We start from the raw sequence: 23,932 nt of genomic DNA, 5'->3' as shown, positions 1-23,932 counted from the left end.
AAAACCATTTATAATATTTCATTAATGTTAAAATGATGCACCATTCATTGAAAGTTACTTTTTAAAAATTCTTCCGAAATTGCCAAGTGATTTTGGTGAAAGATCATACATGAATGGTAATTATGATAGCAATCTTGTCCACCATTCGGTGCCTTGTGTTTATGAATATCAGGATAGAATTATATTCTGGAAACATTTCGTGTCTTTTCTTATTTGTAAACATCTATTTTAAAGGTAACTGTTCAGATGAATTAACTAGACTCTTACTTTAGCTTTTATATTAAAATGACTACTAAGATGACTTGTAATTAATTTCAAGAATATAGGATACAGGAAAAAATTATCATCTTTATTCTGATTTTCATATTAGTTTATGTTTCTGGCTTTAAAGCGTTGAAGTAGACAGCAAGAGGAGGTCTGTGAGTAGATGACATCTTCCTTTCTGCAGAGCGGGTGGATTGTGATTTTATTGAGAGCAAGGACCGTTTTATGTATCTTTAATTCAGGCATTTAGCTCCTTTAGTGGAACATGAAATGTGCTTGATAAATATTTGTCAAATCAATAAATGAATAATGAATACCAATGAATAATGAATTATACGTTTAATTCTTTAAAAAAGAATAGATTTAAAATATCAGTGTGTGTAACACTAACTTTTTCATGAGGGCTGCTCAAGCTCAGTAACAAGCTATATATTTGGTGTAGTTCTGAAAACACTATTTTGTGGCTAGGGAGATTAAATAAATGAGAACTGATATAATATCTTTCAAGCTGCCTTTGTAATCCAAAGGTGTTTTCCCTGACCAAAAGGTATTTTTATACAGATATCTAGTAAGTAGAAAATGATAGAGTTTAGTATAAAATATGAATGATGATCTTAAAAAGGATCTTGTACTTTGTGTCAAGTATAGAAATAGTGGGATTCACTTACTTAATAGACATAAAGGTCCATCCTCTGTTGTGTGGATTTTTTTTTTTAATCAGTAGCATGTGTTAAAAGAGACCTATTCAGAACCGATTCTTGGAAGAACTCTGTCTCAAAGGCATTATTAGAGAGTTGTAATGTAAGTTTTCAAATTGTTTATGAATCTTGGCATTTTCCATTAATTACTAAAATAATTTTATAGATTTTGGAAATTTGTGTAAATTTCTGGTACTTTTTATACTTTGGCCTTTAATGTGGCTACTAAGACATTTTTAGAAACTGTTCTTATTCTTACAGATAATATTAATAATTTTTATTCAAAACCTATAATTTAAATGTTCCATAATATGTGAATATTCTAGAATTGAAATATTTCATCTAAATAATTACTTATTTTAAAAAATAAATAAGTGCCTGTAGTAAAACTCAATACAGAAAAGTATGAAATGGGCAGTGAAGTTCTCCCTCCCATATCTTTTAGTCCTTCCATGAAAAGATAATAAGGTTTCTTGCATATACTTCCACAAGAATGTAATATATATGCCATACTTTATGAATATGCTAAAACATAAGTGTATATTTACATATCCACATTTTAAAACACAAATGAGAATTTACGTAGCCCTTGTGTTGTGAAAAGTGCATGTAAAACCACTAACCCATCCTTTCCTGTGTTAGAATTTTTCTCTTTTGCCAAGACTGACAGGCAGCATAGCCAAGTGCATTCTGTTTCGAAGTGCTCACTCTGAGCAGAGATAATCAGTTTTGCCCCAGATTCAAAATACAAAAGTTGGACAAAAGCCTTGAGCTGTTTTTAATGAATTAATAAGAGAAACTGGGGGTGGATTCTCTCATCCTGGGGTGCTATGTATAGCCCCAGGATTGTAGCTCTGTTTGTGTTCTACTAAGATAATTTCAGTATTTTCTACAAGTAAGTGGGAGGGAAATGGTGAACAAATGATTTGCCAGCTAGCAACCCCAGTAGGGAGTGAATGTTTGCATTTACCAACAGAGGGTGCCAGTTGCAAAGCTCAGAAACTCACAGTCTGACTCCACAACTCTCGGCCAGAAGTGCTGTGTAGCCAGTCCCCCGGGGGGGACCTGTGATCTTACTGCCTTTTCCATTTTAACTTTGGAGCAAGAACTCCTAACCTAGCTTGGAGCAGTCAAAACCCCCATATCCCTCTTAAATGCTTTGTTCCACACTTGGCCTTGAATTAAGAATAAGAATGGCTTTAAAAGGAAATGTTTTTTCCACATTTAACTAATCCAAGAGCATTGGATAATCATGGCCAAATAACCTGATAGGGTTTGTATTCTGTGCTCTTTAGGAAACCACAGAAGCTTACTAGAGCACCTAACATTACAAACATCTCATTTTTAGAAAGATGATTCGGTGACCAATTGTGAATTGTTTCACAGATGCCAGCAATGTGAACATCATAAAGCCATTCATTAGCTCGCCCACATTTGTAAGGTAAAGGGAGAGTGATCCTCTTTTTCTCTCCCCCACACCAAATAGTCAGGCATGGCTGTGTCTGAAAAGTCGAAAGCATTTGCTCACAAGATACCATTTAATCTAAAACTCTGTCAGCTCCTCTCTTCCTCAGAGTTTATAAAGTTGATGAGCATTTGGTTATACTTGCAAGGTTTTAATTACAGAAACAGAATCAGTGTAATCCTAGAGAGCCTCTCACAGGGATGGAATTTCTCTTTTCAGTTGTTACTATCAACAAAAGCTAGGGAACTGCCTGGGATTACTAATCCATGTAGAATCAAATTGGAGGCCATTAGCTTTATTTCAGTAATACCACTCAGCAAACTTACTGGACAGTATATGAGATACTGTAACTTCACACCTGTATCATTATTTCTATGGCTAATGAAGTCTCCAGACATCAAAGCCAGGCTTTAATGCCTTTTGAAAGTAGAAGAAGGGTACACCTTCAGTTTAATAATGTGCTATATCAACATGAATAAACATGCTCTTTCTACCCACTACTGGGGAGAGAGATCAGCAAGCCTCACCAGTTTCCAGAAAAAGAGTTCTGAGAAACCGGTTAGCGATACTAATTTTTTTTAAAACTGAAGTATAGTTGACAAACATAGGGATGTTAACTTTGGTTTGAAATCTGCCTCATTATTTTTTCTTGTACAACATAGATGGTTCTCAAATTTTTCTTAATAAAAGTAGCAAAATATCATTCGTGCTATTATATAAATTTATGAAAAAAGTAATGCATATTATATTGACTTGATTTATGCAACCCTATTCCAAACATTTAAAAAGAATTATTCAAGGACAAGAACAGAAGCTTTCTATGGCAGCTGAACTGTTGGAGAGGGGCTTTGGGTTGGGAGAAGTTTCAGCCCCAGTGCCAAGTAAGAAGTCACAAGGCTCACAAGGTGACAAGTCACAAGGAGACTTTTCTGACCATCACCACACTCCCAACAGTTCAGTGAGGGGGCAATTTAAACTATAGATAGTAGGTATTTAGTGGATCAGCACAGATTTGCTTCATGCTTTCTGGATCTTCGAGTTTTGTTAAAAAAGTGTTTTTGGTAAAAATAACACTGGCATTGTCTAGGTACTTGAATGTGACACAGTGATCATTTAGGTGATAATTACAAGGAAGGATTTATTATTAAAATAATCACTTTTTTCTTAGTATGAAACGAATACATGTTCATGGTAGAAATCAGAAAATAAAAACTTTAAGAGATGAAATCTAAATGTTACACGTAACTGGATAGGAGGGCTTCTTTTTCCTTTTAGTGTTACAATACAAAGTTAGCCAAAGCTCAGCTGTTAATAGAACTTTAAGTCTATTGAACGGCTGAGTGCAGCATTTCTGGGTTTTCCTCATTGGACTCTATGGGGAATAATAGGTTTTAGAGAATGTTCCAACAATCCTTGCTATGTTGGTAAATATTGATTAGTGCTATAGGGAGAGAAGCTGTGACCAAGTATATTAGCACTTAGCTGACCACAATTTATGATAATTTTTTGATATCTTAGGGAAAAACATTGAGACTTAATATTTTATTTGGAATTACTTTTAATACTAACTGCTAACCAAATGTTAGAGAAAAGACTGTAAGCTCTTTAGTGGGCAGGGAAGACGCCCTACTGAGCCTAGTATAAATTTGGCACTCAGTAAATATTTGTTGATGACCAATGGTCTTTATTCTTATATAATCTTGATAATTTCCTCAGAACTGAATATAATTGGCTGTAGAGGAAAATATGGCCAAAATTCTTATAGAATTATTTTGTACTGCTGGCTCAATATTTACAATTCTGATTGAATATGTTATTAGAAATAAAGTGAAAGTTTTTTGTGGTGTATTTTCTATCTGAATTTTTATTACAGAAAGATACAAATTACTTTTGACTCATCGTGTTCTTCCGGAAGAAAAGTGTTCTTTAAATTACACCCTCTGTGAAAGGTAAGGAATCTGACAATAGCATGGAAAGATGGGTGACTTCTTTTAGATATTTCATGATCATTTAGTGATAACACACTTGCTATTTCTGTATGTTTGAAAGACTAACATGAAATAAATGTTCTTTCTCACAAAATCTAGTGATTCTCCTTCAGTGTGGAAAGAAGACTCAACATCCCAACCCAGCCACTAACAAGTTGATTAACTTGGGTACGAGCATTTTATTTCCAGCTCTTTTATTCTAGGGTTTGAATTTGAAGCCATGACCTATTTATAACTATGCCCCTCAGACCCAAGCTGGCCTGAGTGTCTAATTTCTTGGCCACAGTGATTGGTTTAAGAATGGGCCCCTAACCTGAGCTGGACCAATCAGAGCCTTCTCTGGGAAGCTCCTGCCAGAGATACCAGAAAATGTCTTAGTGCTGGGATTAGGGCCTTAGGGGTCTGTATGTCTGGGCCTGCAGCTACTTCCCCTAAGAGACAGGGGAGCCAGGAAGTTTCTGGAGTGCACATGGGTAAATAAAGCCAGTGGTACTCTGGACTTCTCTGCTATACAAGCCTATGAATTCCTTTCTTTCCACTTATACTAGTTTGAGTTGGGTTTCTGTCACAAGCAAGAGTCTTGATAGTAAAAGTAGAAAGAGGTGGTTTATAAATGAGCTGGAGAAAATATTAAATGTAACAGCAGAAATTAATGATAATGAAAAGATATACTAGGGAGGAACAACAGAGCCCCAAACAATTTTGTACAAAGATTAGTAAAACTGATAAACTTCTGGGCAAGACTGATTATAAAAAAACCTCAGAAGCCCAAATAAACCATATTAGATGAAAAGGCACAGATTCAAGAGATTGAAAAAATGCCTACAAATGTGAAAATTAAGATGAAGTGTGCAAATTCCACAATGTAAATGACTAAAACTGACTGAAGGAAAAACTAGAATATCTGAATGTTCCCGCTACCATGAAAGAAATCGAATCAGGAGTTTACAATTTTTCCCCAAAGAAAATTACCAAGCCCAAACTGTTTAATAGGTAAATTCTATCAAACGTTCAAGGATAGATGTTCACAACCATAAGCTCCTCCACAGGAGGGAAAAGCCAGTCTTACAGATGAACATAAATGTAAAGATCCTAAACAAAATGTTATCGCTCTAAATTTGAGGGTATAAAACATGTACATTATAAATATATATGTGTGAGTATATATAATAGACACATATATTGACCAAGTTGAATTATTCTAGGAGAGGTTGGTTCTACGTTATAAAAAATTGATCAGTTGTATTTAACCATATTAGCAAGGTGAATGAGAACAATCTTATGATGATGTCATAGATACAGAAAAAATTCAATTTCAACCATTTTGAACTCCAGTGTGACCTCAGTGAGGCCTTCCCTTCCTGCTGACCTTTTTAAACTTGTAATCCCCAACACTCTCCAACTCCCCTTGCTTTAGTTTTCCCTACAGCTCTTCACATTCTAACATAATTTTTTGTTTAACTTTTTAAAAAATTGTGGTAAAACATAAATAACAAAATTTACCCTTTTAACTATTCTTAGGCATATAATCCAGTGAATTAAATACATTCACAATGTTGTGTAACTATCACCTATTTCCAAAACCCTTTCATCACTCGCTGCGGGAACCATGAAGCAAGAGCTCCCACTACCCTCCACCTAACACTTGGTAACCTCTACTCATTCTGTCACTATGAATTTGCCTAATATATAATTTACCATTTTTCTTATTGTCTGTTCACTAGAAGTTAAGCTCCCTGAGGACAAGAATTTTGGGCTCCTTATTTCAAAACTGACAGCACTCTTGACAATATCTGGCTTATTAAATATTCATGGAAGGAAGGAGGGAGGGAAGGAAGAAGAGAGGGAAGGACTTTTAGCAAAGTAGGCCTAGAAGGAAACCTTGATCTAGTAAAAGGAGTATATTAACAATCCTATAGCATCACACTCAACAGTGAAATGTTAAAGACATTCCTTTAAAAACAAAACACAATGCAAGTGATTTCACTTTCGTTTTACTTCAGAAACTTGGAAAGGAAAACATTTTGCTTAATGACTCAAACATATACAAAAAGAAATGATAAATGCAAAATTCAGGATATTGGTTTCCTGAGACACATGGGAAGTGGACAGGATTGGAGCATCATTATCAGGTCTTCTACTGCAATAGGAATATTCTTTTTCTCGAACTGTGTGGTGGAAGCATGCGTGGTCAATATTCCTGTGTATCTACTCAGTATTAAAAGATGTTTAAAAAAATTTGAACCATAATACTGAGTGAAAAAAGCAAGTCAAAGACATTCAGTATATTATTAATATAAAATTCAAAATCAGGCAAAACTAAATGATCATTTGTATGCCTAACTTCTATGTGGCCAAACTAAAAAGCAAAAGAAGAACGATTAACATAAAATTTAGGACTGCAGCTCTTTGGGGGAAGCAACAACAACAGGGCTGAGAATGGTTTATATAGGGCTCAGAAAGCATTGGTGGTGGTCCTTTCTTCAGCTGGACTTGGTATTTATTATCTAAACCATGCATAAAAATTATATAGCGTCTTTGATTCATGTAAAATAGCAATAAACTGGTTTTGGTGGGTAACTTAAATTCAGGTGTCATCCTAGACAAATTTCATCACCTGTCAACATTTTCTCCAGCACATTTCGGGGTGGGGGGTGGAGTTTGTCCCTTGCTGATTTACCTGTCTTCATATTTTTAGGAGATGCCAGTTAACTATGAGCAACCATTTTAACTGAAAAGGCAACCTTTCAGTTTAACACCCTACCACAGACTGCATTGCTACAGTCCCTGAAACATTACAAAGTTTTTTTTCTAGGGCATTTTTATGTACAGTGAGTACCCATTCATACTCCCTCTCCCCATGGCACACAGTCTCCCTGATTATTAACATTTTCACTAATGTGGTACATTTGTTATAACTGATGAACCAACACTGATATTATTAACTGAAATCTCTAGTTTATAGTGGGGTTTACTCTTTGTGTTGTACATTCTATGGTTTGTTGACAAATGCACAATGCCATGCATCCGCCAGGCCAGTATCCTACAGAAGAGTTTCACTGCCCTAGAGACCTCCCGTGCTTCACCTCTTCATCCCTCCCCTACCTCCTCCACCATTCCCCAAACTCATGACAACCACTCATCTTTTGACTGTCTCTGTAGTTGTGTCTTTTCCAGAATGTCAGAGAGTTGGGATCATGCTGTGTGTAGCCTCTTCGGACTGGCTTCTTTCACTCAGCAACATGCATTCAAGGTTCATATCTTTTTTATGGCCTGACAGCTCATTTCTTCTTATTGCCAAATAATGGAAAGGCTTCAGTGATTATCCTCATCATCACAGCTACATGCCAGGCATTATTCTAAGTGCTTCATACATATTAATTTAACACTTAAAACTTTATAAGGTAGGTACTACTAATATCCCCATTTTACAGGCGAAACAGACATTTTACAGAAGAAACAGAACAGAGAGCTTAAATAACTTGCCCGAAGTTATAGAGCTTAGAAACGGTGGAACAAGATTTGAACTCAGGCAGTCTGGCTCTAGAGTCCAGCCCTTAAGCACTATACTATATTGCTTCCTATAAAAATGTCTAAAGGATTTCCAGTGCCTAATCTTGTTTTATCAACTCACACTCCCATACTCCCCACTCTGCCTACTTAAGGAGTTGTCATGCTTACTCTGTTAACAAATTCAGTTACCCAAACAGCAGAAACCTTTCTAATTAGCACATTATTCCGTACAATCAATAATTAACCAAATACGGCTGAATAGAGGTAGCTCTTTTTGAGCCTTTGCTCTATGATAACCTCTGCAAAGTAATTTTCATATACATTATTTTACTTCATCCTTATGACATCCCTTTGAGGAGGTGCAATTATTATCTCTCAGGAAACTGAGGCTTAAGGAGCTTAAATAACTAGCTGAAGGTAATAGAGCTAATATAAGTGGTAGATGTGGGCCTCGAACCCCACTGGAATTACTCCAAAGCCTGTGCTCTAAAAACTGTTGTCTTAGCTGCCTCTAAGAGTATCTTTTAGTTGACTGAGCTTTCCAAATTAACATGCCATTTCTACAATAAACTGAAACATTTATGAAACAACTCAGAAGTGGGTCACCAAATTATCTTTATATAAGTGGGATGCTTGTAATGTTCGATGCTCTAACAAGTTCTCGTATCCCCAAGAATGGTATGTGTATGTGTAGGAATGTTATGGCTGCTTTGCTGTAATATGATACTCTTGAAAACACCGACTTTTTTGGAGGAGTGGTTAAGTCACCTGACGCATATTCTCTCAGAAGGATACCGAGACAGTTTTAAAAATGAGGCAGGCCTCTATGTATATCTATGGAAGATCTTCAAGACGGAAGACAGCAATCTGTAGAGTAATATATACAGTTCCATGTATGTAAACAAGCCAAAACCTAGCTGGATGATCAAGTATGTAAAGAACAGAAAACTGCTGGTTCTATTCAAAACTCTTAGCAGTGGTTCTCTTTGGGGAGGTAAATGGAATGGAGGAGAGTGAGTGAAGGCTACTTCTACTTTTTAATCTATACACTTCTGTGTTGGAATTTATCCTACAGCAAGGAGGTATTCATGTAGTAGTTGTCTAAATTAAAAGATTTTAAAGGATCAAACACAAAATGATTATACATAGCCTGATTACAACAGTGTAGAAATGTACAAAGTCAAAATTAAGTTTTGAGAAAAAAATAGTTGGGGTTTTAACTTCATGGTCTCCCCCCCACCACCATCAGATAATGTGCTTTAATGTACAAATTAAACTGTTAAAAAATAAGTGAACAGAATCAGACCAAGGAAAACCTGCACGTCTATTTTATTTCCATTAGAAAAATATTATCTATTAAGATTGTGGTCCACTTCCTTCTCCTTTACCTCTACCATTCAAATTTCAGTACTTTAAGTTCACTCAAGTAAAAGCAGAATTATATAGCTGACAAGAGAACTAACTATTTCACATCATTAAATTAAGAGGATTTAACTGAATTACAAGTGCTCTTAATTATCAGGAATAGTAACAACTCCTCTCTCTTATGATTTATTTCCCTTTACTTTCATTTATTTGCATAAGTATATAATGAGCGTCTCTTTCCCCACATCCAGGAACATGAGTGTGCGTGTGATTTATTACACCAGTAACTGGAGTTGTCATCTGATCCCCCACTCATGCTTAATTCCCCTTATTATATGGTATTTCCATAATGACCTCAAATGTTTAAGTCAATCATAAACTTTCCAACGTCGACTGTAAAAATTAAGATGTTAATTTGAAGACATTGTTAAAATTCCAGACTAAATAACGCCGGACCCACTTATAGCGACGGTGTTGTGAGAGGTCCTTGGACAGCGACTGCCTCAATCTCCACACGGCCTCCCTGCAAGGAAAATAACCAAGCAACGGTTAGGTAATTTTTTATGAATGAAGAGAGCTCTAGAATACCTACTAAAAAACATAAACAACTCATAGCAATACAGCATTGTTAACATTACATTTTTCAAAGAAGGGAAGGATGGGGAAGCATTCACTGGCAGGCTCCCATGTCAGACACATTCAAGTGCATTAGCTCACAGGATTCTCTCGGCAGCTCTAGTGGGCAGCGTGCTCTCCTCAATCCAGAGAACGATATACATGGAAGCCTGGAGAGGTGGTTTTCACCTGTCCCAGGACACCGTGCTAAATGGCAGAGGTTCAAACCCATGTTTTGCAATTCCAAGTTCAGAGCTCCTTCCACTACACTCAATACCTTAGTTAAGTTTGAGAATACTGACCATTCCAAGTAACAACCGATTAAAACAATAAACATACCACTCATAGAAGATAAATTTTCTTTACAGAGAAGTCAGTAGGCTGCTTTTTTGTAGGCAGGAATACTGTGCTGCTAGAGGAGCTTCTCATCGCATTTGAATACCACAATATCAATGGTAAGGAAATATGTGGGCTACTGGTTTTGAGATTATTTTTCTAATGGAAGTCTGGATGTTTCATTAGGCAAGTGAAATTTTTTATTGCAGAGCTCACTACCCTGGCTCAGGGTATAGTCTCTAAGTATGTGAAAACAATACAGCTAGTATTTTACTTTTTCTTACAATTTAAGTCCCTGATTCTGTTGTGTTCATGTTCATGTGTGGCCTTGATTTCTAATTTTCTTAATATTTAAGACAAATTAAAAAAACTTCTGAAGTTTCTTAACCCCCCCTCCCCCCACCAGCATATAATATTGGGTATTTCCTTTTAGTCTTTAAGATCCTGGAAAGCAGAGATTATTTCTTTTTTTTTTCTTTACAAAAATTCCTGCCAAAGTACTTAGTTTGTTATACTCAGAAAACAACGTAGAAATTTACAATCGTGTACATCAGTCACTTTAAAGTGTACTTACTTTGGGCAAAGCAGCAACCTGGTAAGCAGCTCTTGCAGGAAAACTACCCTTGAAATCTAAATTTAAAAGAATTTCATTTTAGTTTTCAGACACTGTATTATGACTGCACAATCAAGACTCTGGTAAGTGCGTCACAGATCTGTCCATTCTTAGATATAAGCAACACTAAGAAAAGCTCACATTCATATTTGTTTGATAAAATATTTTACCATAGGATTCCTATGATATTGAATACTTTTTTAAAATGTCTTAGCTTTCTGGAAAAAAATGAAAATACATGCTTTTGAGACTTTGATCTTGTTTGATATGAATGGGGTTTTATGTTTAGAGCAATATTTATTGTGGTATGAACTCATTTAAGCATTCCAACAACCCTATAAAGCTTTATCCCCATTTTGCATGTGAGGAAACCAAGGCATAAAAATGTTAATTAACCAGCTAATGATTCTGAGAGCCTGAACAGAGATGGTGTTGAGGCCGTATCACAGCAGTAAAAAATACAATCTCTGTGTTAAAAAAATTATTAGGAAGGCTTAAAAAACCTGAGAAGTGGACAACAATATTAAGCTTTAGGAAAATGAATTTGTAGGGTTGTAATATATTATCCTAGGGAGTACCACAGAAATGTCTTGAATCTTTTCATGGGGGTTCACTGTATGTTCTCAATCAGACTATTCTTTTAGGACAGGATCTATGGCCATTTCTTTAGCAGCTCCTATCACTCTTAATTCATAATGGATACTCAATAAGGTTAACAGATTCATTTCTTGTTAAAATGGAATATAGTAATAAAGCCAAATTACTTACACTGCTTGTAGACTTCATTGACAGTGTTGAAGTCATTCATGTCAGCCAGCAAAACAGTTGTTTTTACCACTAGAAGACATATACGTTGTTATTAGGTTTAGCTGTTCGGTCTCACCCAAAATATTACTTAGAAAAACATATGGTTCTGTGACTGTCTTGATTAAAATGGGACTGAAATTAAAACAACTTTGAAAAGCAATGACAATATGGCATGATGTATTACTGGATGCTCAATGTTCTTCAAAAAGACCACAGAAACATCAGACAGAAATGTGAAGGCATATCAAGTTGCTCACCATTAGTGAAGTCACAGCTTGCAGCTTTCAGAATTTCACCCAAGTTTGTAAAAGCCTATGAAAAAAGGCAAGAAAGGCCTAAGGCACTGATGTTATAGTAAAGTTTTAATTCAACTCAATTAATCAATTGCTAATACCTGATTGAATAGCTTATGTTGCAGAAAAATTCTCCTTTTCTAGGAAATTCTACTCTTTCTAGACCACCTCTATACAAGTGAATTACTTCTTGGCTTTTGTTTAATGGAAATGAATCTTTTTGAAATATAGTGAGACCGTGTCTCCTTTTGTGAGTAAGAGACTGGACTGACGTCCCTTCTTCAGTGCTAGAGTGTGTGAAGTTCTCGGCTGACGTCCACTCAGCTGAAACAGAGAAAGCTCCTGGAGTTCCTAACTCTTTATCACTTGGAGGATAAGTATGAGCCAGTGAGCATTAAAATATGTTTTCTTTTAAAGCAATAATTGATTTTAAAGAGTACTTTTATCTTTTTCTCAAAAAATAGTATTAGTAAACTAGGTATATGCTTGACACTCTGGCCTTTGGAAAAACATCAGTTTTTACTCATTCCTTAACGTATTATTTTTTCAATTCATTATTCCTCTCCACTTTACTGGTCACATTATAATATTTGATATTTTTATGTCTAAAAAACAACTCACCTTCTAAATAGGTAACACATAGATATGGCAAAAAATTCAAAAGCTATAAAGATGCAAATACAGTGCAAAGATGTCTCCCACCTGGACTGCCCTTCCCCCCAGTTTCCTTCAGAGGGGACCACTGTTTCTGGTTCCTTCTATATCCTGTGGAGACAGTTGATGCTTATACCAGCATGAATATTCACACCTGCACACGTGCACAAACACACGCACACACACACACAAACACACACACACACACACAGATGGTAGCGTACTGTGCAAGCTGTTCTGCATCTTGGTTTTATCATGTTAACAATTAATCTTGGGGGATTTTTCTGCATTAATTCAACTGTACGGCTCTAGCATGATTTATTTCACTAGTTCCTTATGGACAGACATTTAGGTTGTTTCTGGCTTTGGATAATACAAATGACTTGGTGAATGCATAAAATTATAATTTAATTCTATTCATTGGATTAGAATTGTACTCCCCATTCTTATTTAAAAAAACAAACAAACATACTACACGTAATCTTCAATAGTTCTTACTAGCAAATGTTGACTTTTACTTTTGTGGTGTTTTTTTTTGCGGGTCAGTGGCCCTGATAAGAAATTTCCCAATCCAGGGACGCCTGGGTGGCTCAGTTGGTTAAGCATCTGCCTTCGGTTCAGGTCATGATCCCAGAGTCCTGGGATTGAGTCCCGAGCCCCCTTCTCCCTCTGCCTGTCACTTACCCCTGCTTGTGCTCTCTCTTTCTCTGACAAATAAATAAAATCTTTAAAAAAAAAAAAAGAAATTTTTCCAATCCATGTAGAAATGACAAGATGCTATCTGATTTCAATACTTTAATTGAGAGTTAAGTAATTTTATTGAGATAATGGACATCTAATATTGTATCAGTTTTAGGTACATAACATGACGATTTGATAATATGTATATACTGTAAACTGATGACCACAGTTTAGTGAATATCCAATAATTCAGGTTTGAAGTCACCTTGGAAGGTAGACTTTTTTTTTTTTGCTTGTTAAATGATTCCTCAAATTTTGAACTTTCAATTGACATAAAACCGTCTTAAATCAATCAGTAAGTAACTCTAAAAGCATTTATCTGATAATCTCTATAAAAAAATCAGCCAAGTAGATTCTTAATACCCCCCAGTATTAAAAAACAGTAAAGAAGGAAACTTCAAACGTGAAAAATGACTTACTTGTTTGGCTTCTTCTGCCACCCCTCCTGGCACAAGCTGTCCACTTGCAGGGTCCATGCCTAGCTGTCCTGAAATGTAAACGGTCCTGTCGACTAACACGGCTTGACTGCAATAAACAGAAATTCAGTGTATATAAAAGATATAAAATACAAAATTCAATGCTAAAAGATCTCTTTGCTAAGACACAAAAAGCACAAAATGTAAAATATAAGAATTAATAATTGAATTTCATTCAAATTTAAAAACTTGCTTTTTGAAAGAGATCTTTAAGAAAATGAAAATATAGGTCACAGATTGGGATAAAATATTTGCAAAACATATATCTACAAAGAACTTGTATCCAGAATATATGAAAAACTCTTATAACTCAAAAAGAGGAAGATAAACAACCCAATAAAAAATGGGCAAGTGACTGAACAGGTATTTCATAAAAGAAGACATATGAAGAACTAGGGAGTACATGAAAGATGCTCAACATTACTCATTAGAAAAATGTAATGCAAAACCATAATAGATACCACTACACACAATAAGATGTCACTGATAAGAGTAAGTATTGGTGAAGATGAGAAGCAACCAGAACCCTATACATTGTTGGTGGGAATGCAAAAACAGTACACACCTTGGAAAAGAGTTTGGCAAGTTTCTTAAAACCTTAAACATATGCTTAACATGCAACCCAGCGATTTCTTTCCTAGGAACTACCTAAAAGAAATGAAAATATATGTCCAAAGACCTTACATGAATGTTCAGAACAGCATTATTCATGACAGCAAAAAAGAAAAACAAAACAAAAAATCCACTGCTAGATCCAACTAAAGACTACATATTATTTGATTCCACTTATATGAAATTCCAGAAAAGACAGAATAGAAGCAGAAAGTAGATTAGTGGCTTCCTGGGTCAGTGGTCATTGACCACAAATGTACAGTATGAGGGAATTTTTGGGGGGTGATGGAAATGTGCTAAAACTTGACTGTGGTGGCAGGTACACGGCTCTAGACATTTACAAAAATTCATGGTGGTCTACACTTAAAAATGGGTGAATTTTAATGTAACTCACACCTCAAAAGAGCTGTAAAATAACAGAAATGCAATGCCAAGAGCACTCTAAGAAAAGGAGTAATTATTCTCAGACAAGATTTCACCTGGGAGGTTACACCTCATTTCTGCAAAGTGCTTGCTGTTGGAAATGACTTGTAATGAGGATACTAAATTTCAGAATTAGGATAAAATCACAAGAAACAGAATAAGCTATGCACATAGAGACCTGAAAAAGAGCCAAGCAAATCAACTCAATTTTTTTTTTTTACTTTTTGGATAAAGAAAACCCCTCTGTCTCTCTTTTTAATTGTGGTTAAATACATTTACCATTTTAACCGTTTTCAGGCACACAATTCAGTGGCAGTAAGTGCCACCATTTTTAAAATGTTGACAAAGAAACCTTAGTAGCAGTTTAAATTCAGAAGTAAAATTTGTTTTACCATTTCCATGCTTATTTAGAAACAGCATCTTCTCATTTCTAATTTTACATTTCTAATGCTACATTCTCATTTCTAATCTTCTAGTTCCCTATAGTGTTTTCCAACATGCTCTAAGCTTTCCTTTTATTTCATAATGTTTCCCCTGATTTTCCTGACCATATTTTTTCTTTATAATTTAAACTATGGCATAAATATATATATATTTTTTAGGTAAGCTCTGTGCTTGAACTCATGACCCTGAGATCAAGAGTCACATGCCCTACTGACCGAGCCAGCCAGGTGCCCCTATAATTTTTTCTTAATAATTTTTTGAATAAGAGAACATTCACATGGTTAAAAAATCTAGACACTATCCAAAGAATCTCAGTGAAAAATCTCTTCCCTTCTTTCCTTATTTTCCTTCTGCTCCATTTCCAGTCCCTAGAGATAACCAATGGTTTTCTTTACATATTCTTCCAAAGTTTTTTCATGCATATATGAATAAAAATGAATATATTATCTTCTGCCTGTTTTATACAACATGTAGTATACTAAACATCTTTTTTTTTATACAACACGTAGTATATTAAACACTCCTCTACATTTTGCTTTTTTCACTCAACAATATATCCTGATCTTCCCATAACTGTATGCAGGATGCATCCTTATTCTTTTAACAGTTGTGTGGTATTTCACTGCATGGACATACTTTAACTAGTTACCTTTGATTCCAGTATTTTGTTATTGTAAACAAAACTACACCGAAAACCATCACACAGTTTTCCCTGGGCAAGTAACTAAGCCTTTTTTTCATCTGAACCTCAGAGGAGCTTTTCCCACACCATGTACAGGATCCTGCCTCACATCATAGCTCAGTCTGTTCTCATACTATCTCTGGGGTGTGCCGGACTGTAAACTCCCTGAACACAGGAGCTGTGTCTTACTGTCTCCAGCTGCACAGGGCTGAGGTGACTTCTTGCACGTAGCGGTCACACAATAACTTCTTGTTGATGTTTTGCTCTCTAAAGGCTTACTAGCTTAAATGATTGGCTGTCAGTAAAGAATCTTTTTAGCAGGACCTACTGGCTTATTGTGTGGGCTTTGGAGAGTGGAACAGGGTAGATTTAAACTTGGTAATAGGATTTAGAAAGTCTAGAAATTCTTCTCAACTATCTGGCTTTCACCCTAGCCCAGAAACAGGTAACTATTGAGTTTGTTAATGTGTAAGCTTTCCTCAGGTTGAAAAGCATCATCAGCTAACAAGGTTTCTTATTAACTGTCCTGTGTAGAACTAGGCTACCCTGGGCCCTTTGCAAAGTAACTTTAGCTCTCTCCATACATGAAACATAGTTTAAGCCCATATGTATTACCATTGGTCAAAAAATTTATGATAGTAAAAAGGTATTCATTTATTCTCCGAAAATTAACAGACATCTAAGACTATCTGACCTATGTGAGTTATCTCTTATAGATTAGTAAAGAGATTATTCACAAAGGTAATAGCTGACCCTTCCTGATTATGGCATCCTACTATCCAGGCAAGTCATTAGCCTCCAGAAAATTTAAAAGTGTACTGTTTTATTTCCAGGTCAAAGGGCAATAACACTTTCAAAAGCATCTTAGTAATAATTCTCATGTTGTAATCTATGCCACATGGACTATCACTTCCAAATTTCATGACTATTTGGGTAGTGTGCTAGCAAAATGAAAAGCAATGCAATATTGTGATGTTGAAATCTCTCAAGGTTCTGTCCTGAGGTATTCCTGAAATGTGCTAAGCTGATTAGCTAATTGGTGACAACACCCCATCCATCAAAATGCCAGGGACTGAAAGTTAAACACATTTGAATTCATCCTGGAGGAGACCCAGAATTTTCAAAAACTGTGCTCACTACAAACTCCATGCACAAAAATTGGTTTCCAAATGGTTCTTCAAACATATCCCATTAACTTTATCAGGATATGACTAGTTAGTTGGAGTGTGGTTTTCTTCAAGATAAAATATTAAAAATTAGCACCATTTTTAGTGGCCTTGTATGATCTCTGGATACAAAGAAGCACAAGAGGACAATGTCCTAGAAAGTCTCCACACAGTGAAGCTGGTTGATGTTTTGTCTTTTTATTATATTGGTATATTCATTTGATTTCCTTCTTTTTTTCTTGCAGCTTTATAAAGACAGTTGATTCCGAGTCACCCAGGAATATTACTGTCACACTTGCTTTCTTGAACAAAGTACACACTTGAGGAAGGTGTGTGCTCTAGGGTCTATAATCACTTTGTGTTTGTTTCTGGTAAGGGCTGCTTTTGCTCTGAAGTAAAACCACTGAGTGACTGAGGAGGAGGGATCAGGGCAGAGGAGGAAAAAGATTACTGATTTTTACTTTTATTGTAATACCCCCTTAACTATTCTTAATGTCTTCCCCAAATAATTATCAGAGTACTCTTAAAAGAAATCTGTTCATGTCACTTCCTCTTCAAAAACATTTGAAGACTCCTCAGTGAATACAAAACAAAGTTTATACTCTCCAGTTTAGATAGTTGGGAACGATCACAATCTAGACTTTGCTAAAACCTAATTTTTAGCAACAGGCAAAACAGCAATTCAGATTCAAAGTCCAACTCTGAAAACCAGTGTTTCCCAAAGTGTAGGTCACATGCAAACTGAATCACAGTAAGGAAAGGACTCCTTTTTCAATTCTCTTTGAGTTTTTCCATGGCAGGAGACAGCAAACTAATGATGAAGATTGAGCTCTAGAGCTCTGCCTAAGTTCAAATTCTGTCACATCCCGTCTTGGTGGTTGACCTTGAGCAAATTATTTAACCACACATATATCAATTTCACCATCTGAAAAATAAGTGCTGTCATAACAACTGTGTACATAAAGCACTAAGGCACCTAGAACAGTGCCTTGTGCTGAGTGAGCATCAATAAATGTTAGCAGTTATGACATCGATCCTCTCATTACGTGAAGGAGAAAAGATACCAATTTTAGAAAGCAAAGAAATCTATCACTTTTAACAAAGAGAGCTGGCCTTGTGTTCTGAGCCAACTGTAGCAGCTTCCTAGGATTTAATTATACTTTTTATTTAATTGAGCTTATTTTTTTACTGTTACCTTCTACTGGTTTGTCTTCTATTTAGAGTACTCCTGTAAAATTTCGTTTTTAAATTTGTTAAAGGGAGCCTGCTTAAATAAAAGTGTTAAGTAAATAATGATACAGGTGGTACACAGATTTGGCAAATTAAAAAAAAAAGTCGTAGTTGGATTACCAAAACTTTCTCCAAAAAATCTTTATGCCATGTATTCTTCCACAATTATGCCTCAAGTCATTCCCTCTGACTTCCTGCTTAATTCCTTAACAAAGTAATTTAAAAATCACTTTATAACAGTACTATACAGATGGCAAACACAACCTTCAAAACCCAGCTCAAGGACTACCGCTTGCAGGAGCCCTCCTAGATATTTTTCTTCCTCTGTCCCAAGTTACATCAATTTGTTTCTTCTCCTCTTTTGCCATCCCTCACCCCCCCTGACCCTTTACTCCTACTGCATTTTGTTTCTAACCCTGCTATGGTAATTATTGTTCTGCATCTGTGTTATTTTTCATGGCAATGTGGTACAGAGGAGGGAGCTAGGGCTTGTTCAAATCAAGCTCTGCCACTTATGGACGGTCTGACCTTGGACAAGTTCACTTTCAGCTTGAGTCTTCCTTTTGTAAAATGAGGATGGGACTTAGAGAAGAAGGTTAGTTGTCATGGTGCCTGCCATACAGCATGCACGAAATGAAAATGTTTCTTTTTCTTTCCCCCACATGCCTGAATGTCTTTCACACTGCTTTAATTCTTACACGTTTTTTGTAGCCTCTGCAGTGCTTGGCATATAGTAGGTACTCAATATATGTCTATCATAGTTGAAGTGTTTCAGTTGTAGTTTTCCATTTGTGGTTATTTTAATAGTGAACAGATACTATATTTTAAAAAGGGAAAATGAGAAAAGGTTTACATGGTATACTTTAGTGAAAAATTTAAAATAACAAAAATTATATTAAGGGAAAAAAGTCTCCAAGAATGCATAGGGTAAGATCTAATAGTTTTAAAGCTGAGACATTTTAAGAAAAAAAAAAAGGATTTTTAAAAAAGAAATTAACCTTTTTATATTTGCAGCACTTCTGACAAGTGGAAATGCATGTACACAGGGTAGACTTTCTGGCCGGTATACATATATTTAGCTAGAGCATGTTGAGGCCATCTTAGCAAATGATTTTTGTTGATTTGTATTTGACTTTATTAGTGGGAAATGAGCATGGGCAATGAATTCATAAACATCCCAGTGCATTTCTATGCGGACTGTAAAAATCAGTGCCTTGGATAGATGAGCATCTATTTGCTAAGCATTTCTGTGAAAAGAATTCAGCTCTCTCCAGATGGACACCCACATCTGTTCACGGAATTTACTCCTTTGAATTAAGAGAGGGTTAGACCAAACATTATGCTAAAATGGAAGAAGTCAGTCACAAAGGACCACATATTGTAGGATTCCATTTACAGAAGTCCAGAACAGGCAAATCCACAGAAACTGAAAATAGATTAGTAGTTGCCAGGGGTTAGGGGAAAAGAATGGGGAATGACTGCTAATGGGTATGGGATTTCTTTTGGAGGTGATTAAACTATTCTGAGATTATATAGTGGTGACGGCTGCCCTATTTTGTGAGTATAATAAAAAAAAAAATCACTGAGTTGTACACTTTAAAGGGGTGAATTTTATGGGTGTGTGAAATACCTTGATAAAATGGTTACCAAAAAGAATACAAAACCTGACCCCTTACGGCCGGCGAAGCGCTCTGGCCCTCCAGGTCCGGGGCAGAGTCCCTGGGAGCACAGACTCACACTCTTTGGGTCTCCGGGTGCTTTGACCCTTTCCCGGGTTGTTTCCCGAGTTCAGCGAGTTTGAGCAGGTTGGACCGGATGAAGCCCGAGGCCCGCCCCAGCTCTGACCCGGAGTGGCTGGAGCTCCGGACCCCCGATCTCACACGCCCAGCGTCCGTCCGCGCTCCCCCAAGCCTCGTTACCTGTAGGGACCAATGGCCCCTGGGGCTTTCGCAGTGCTGATCACCTTTCTGATCAGAGACGCCATGGCTAACCCTTTTATCTTGCTGCCGCTCCAAGAGAAGAATCCCGTACACTGACTCTGTTAGCGTCTCACCAGACTAACCAGCCCAGGGGTCCAGTCCCGGGAGTAACTCTTCTCCCGGAGCGAGTTTGCTCGGCATTCTGGGAGTTGTAGTCTCAGCCAGGTTCCCGGCCACGTGGAGGCCGCGACTGCGCTGGCGCATGCGCCATTGCTCGCCGCACACGTCTCCACGGAGAGGGCTGTTGCAGAGCCTTGTCATTCTGACCCGGGGAGCCCTGGATTCCTCCCTCAGAGCCTCTGGCAGGTAGGTCGTGAGGGGCTGGTTTCCCCCAGGGTCCGCGAGTTAGGGGGGAGTATGTGACGGCCCCGCGCCGGCCCTCCGGCCCGGCTCTCCTCCCAGTCTTCCGTGGCTCAGACCCCGCTGACCATCCTCTTCCCTGGCAGCCTGCGCCTGGGCCCCGCTTGCCGCCCCGCGCCTCCTTCGGCCCCTGAGTTCGAGCCCCCTGCGTTTGTCATTTCCCCGTATTGTCCCGCCGGGCGGATGCCTTCCTCGGAATGGGCTTGCGCCCCCGTCCTGCCAGGCACTCTGAAGGAATGAGTTGGGTCATTAAGGGGACCACGCTGAGATCTGGGCGTCGTCCACCTTCCGCCCCTCCCATGTTCCCATTCATGAGTGCTCCTCCAGCTTCACAGGGTCTCTACGCATTCCCCTTAGGTCTGAACCGAGCCCTGGTGACTGGGATCTGATTTCAAAAAGGAAGATAGAAGATAGGCTGGTCTCTTGGCAGATAGTCATGCCGTGTCAGAAGGAGTGGTACTTGGCCAAATATTTCTCATTCTGTAAATAAATGTATTATAAGCACGCTTCACTCCATTTATGCTTGCAGTTTACATTCAACAAATATATGTTGAGCCCTATTTTGTGCAAGGCACATTGCTAGGTGCTGGAGGGACAACTGTGAAAAAGGTAAGATTCCTGCCCTGCCCTGCTTCTAAAACGTAATGTAAGAAGATCCTCGTCATTCCTTCTCATTTGTCCTACATACTGGAAAGGTTTGGTTTTCCTACTTTCTGCTCAAGAGCCTTTAGAGCTTTTTCATTGGTTTGGGGCTTCAAGCAGGTAATAAAATAGAACTTCCAGTCTGGTTTCCCTGGCTTACTCAGTTTTATGCTCTCCTACTGTCTCATTCCACTCAAGTCATCCAGAGTCCTCACTCCTGACATCACACAGAAGATTCCTGAATACTCTTTCTTCACTATCCAAATTCCAAACAACTGAAATTCTATTTTCTCGTTGGCTTTCCCTGTGGATCCACATTTTCCCTTCTTACTCAGCGTCCTATTGTGTTATACTGCAAAATTTAGTCTTTTAATGTGTGTAGTCTTGTTCTCTAATTGTTTTGTGTCTTAAAAATAGTGAATAGAGGCAGACCGCCTGGTTTGGCTCCCAGCACACTTACAATCTTATTGGCCTTAGTCAGGTTATGTTACCTCTCTGTGCTTCAGTTTCTTCATTTATAAAATGGGGGTAGTACTAATACCTCCCTCATAGAATCTTTGAGAATCGAATGAGTAAGGCGTGTAGACTAATGCTTGACACGTAAAGTTCTCCATAAACGTTAGCTGTTTAAGACAACCAAATTCTTTAAGGAAGGAGGCCACAACCTTATGCTGCTTTTGTATACACACAGCCTAAAACTAATGAGCAAGAATAGATAACCAAAATGTTGTTAAATTTGATTAAACTGGACAATTAGGGGATGCTTTTTATTACAAAATAATTCACCATGTGATTCTTTAAATAAGGAGCTCTCTTGGGGCATTACAAGTAATTTAACTTGTGTAAAATGTTTCTTGTGAAACAAGATACCTGTATTCTTTTTTAATAAGATTTTGTTTATTTACTTATTTATTTATTTGAGAGAGAGGGAGAGAGCGAGCGTGTGTGTAAGTGGGGGGTGGAGCAGAGGGTGAGGGAAAAGCAGACTCCGCACTGAGCATGGAGCCAGGTGAGGGACTTCATCCCACATCATGACCTGAGCTGAAACCGAGTCGGACACTTAACCAACTAAGCCATCTAGTTGCCCCAAGACACCGGTATTCTTAAGGTAAGTTTTATATCAAGTCTAAATCACCAACTTTTTAGATCTGGAAGAAATCAGAGATCATCTGGTTAATTCCCAGGTTGTCAAACTGGAGTCCATTTTAAAGGGGTGAAAATGGTCAACCAGGTGATAGTAAGCTGTGTGAGAAAACATATGTCCAATTTATTTGAAGATTTTGGGGAAAACAGTTTTATAAAGCCTGGCACATATTTAGTGCTTGTTAAAGCTAAATGAGTAAATGTGGAAACACAAGAACTGAATAATATACTGAAACTCACCCAGTTGTTCAGGTAAGAGTTAAGATTGCTTCTGGAAGCTATTTTTAAGCAAAATCCTCAGACCTCATAAGAATATAGTCTATATTCATTCTCTTCTGGTGTTAGAACTGTTTGAGGACCACCGCTAGTTCAGTATGCTAATTTTTTAGTCTGGTATCAAAGCTTACCCCAATCCCCGAGTCCCAGCTTGCTCCTGGCCTATTCTAGTGCTGAGTAGACCAGGGTTCCCAGGTCGTGCTCTGTCTTGCTGGTTAAGTTCTGATTTAAGCAGATAATAGTAGGTGAACTAAATTGTTCTGTAAAATCATTCTGAATGGTTCTTAATGCAGACTGATCTGAACCATGTCATTCACTAGCTGACTAGTTCTGCAGAACTTCATTTACTTCATGTGTATATGTATATATATATTATTTTTATTTTATTTTATTTTTTGTAGTGCAAAATGGTGGTTTTATTAAACAAGGGGACAGGACCCATGGGCAGAAAGGACTGCTGCCCCCTACCCCCAATCCCACCCCACCCCCACAACCCCCCCATATATTTTTTAAATTTAAAAAAGTGGTTTTGGGTGTACATGTAGTTGTCTTTCATTTAGGTGAAAGCAGAATGGAATGAGAAGGTGAAATGACATAATCTCTGTTATTTCAGTCTGCCTACTCTGGCCTGCTCGGTTTTATCTTCTCCTCTCTCTTCTCACTCTGTTTGGGAATAATAGCAATTTAAATGAAGCCCTTAGTTTTTGCAAAGTGCCATGCTCAGTATATTATGTACATTACTTTATTCTCACAGCAACCTGGTGATGATTCCCATTTATAGAGGGGACTGAGGCTCAAAGAGGGAAAGTAACTTTCCTACGATTATGTAACTAAAAAGTGTTAAGGAAGGTATTTGACCCAGATCTTTCTAACTCCGAAGGAAGGGTTCTTAAATACTACACAGCACTGGTTACTCTTAATTTTGAATGAAGCCCTGCATTGGGAAAGAGGTAAGTGAATGGGTGGTAGTTAATTCAGTGGCATTCAGTAGGAGTGGTGCGATTCTTGATGTGGCAGTCTGTTAGTTTGTGCAGGTGTTTTTGGTTGGCATAATGAGTGGGTAACACTGCTGGCATTTATCAGGCAGGGCCCAGGGATGTTAGACATGCTGGAGTGTGTAGGAAAGTCCCACAGTAGCCTAATACCT

The 23,932-nt window shown here is 37.4% G+C and overlaps 2 protein-coding genes across 3 annotated transcripts in view; one reads left to right on the top strand and one right to left on the bottom strand.

Moving 5' to 3' along the window:
* Nucleotides 1-9,268: 9,268 nt before the first annotated feature.
* On the bottom strand, nt 9,269-20,476 carry RIDA (reactive intermediate imine deaminase A). The gene is made up of 6 exons (XM_028110782.2): nt 20,305-20,476; nt 13,772-13,877; nt 11,922-11,976; nt 11,626-11,694; nt 10,819-10,874; nt 9,269-9,816 (listed from the first exon to the last, which is right to left on the bottom strand). The coding sequence occupies exons 1-6, from the start codon at nt 20,367-20,369 to the stop codon at nt 9,754-9,756; spliced, it is 414 nt and encodes a 137-aa protein (XP_027966583.1). The 5' UTR covers nt 20,370-20,476; the 3' UTR covers nt 9,269-9,753.
* Nucleotides 20,477-20,582: 106 nt separating this feature from the next.
* POP1 (POP1 ribonuclease P/MRP subunit) overlaps nt 20,583-23,932 on the top strand; it is a 36,071-nt gene continuing 32,721 nt past the window's right edge. For both annotated transcript variants that reach the window (XM_028113249.2, XM_028113238.2), the window contains exon 1: nt 20,583-20,670. The gene's annotated coding sequence lies outside the window, so the exon portion shown is untranslated. The remainder of the gene's footprint in view (nt 20,671-23,932) is intronic.

This window comes from Eumetopias jubatus, unplaced genomic scaffold, assembly GCF_037043125.1.
Source record: "Eumetopias jubatus isolate StellerSeaLion01/CBP00866 unplaced genomic scaffold, mEumJub1_p1.0 scaffold_4, whole genome shotgun sequence".
NCBI lineage: Eukaryota > Metazoa > Chordata > Mammalia > Carnivora > Otariidae > Eumetopias > Eumetopias jubatus.
This window is presented reverse-complemented; position numbering and strand designations above follow the sequence as displayed.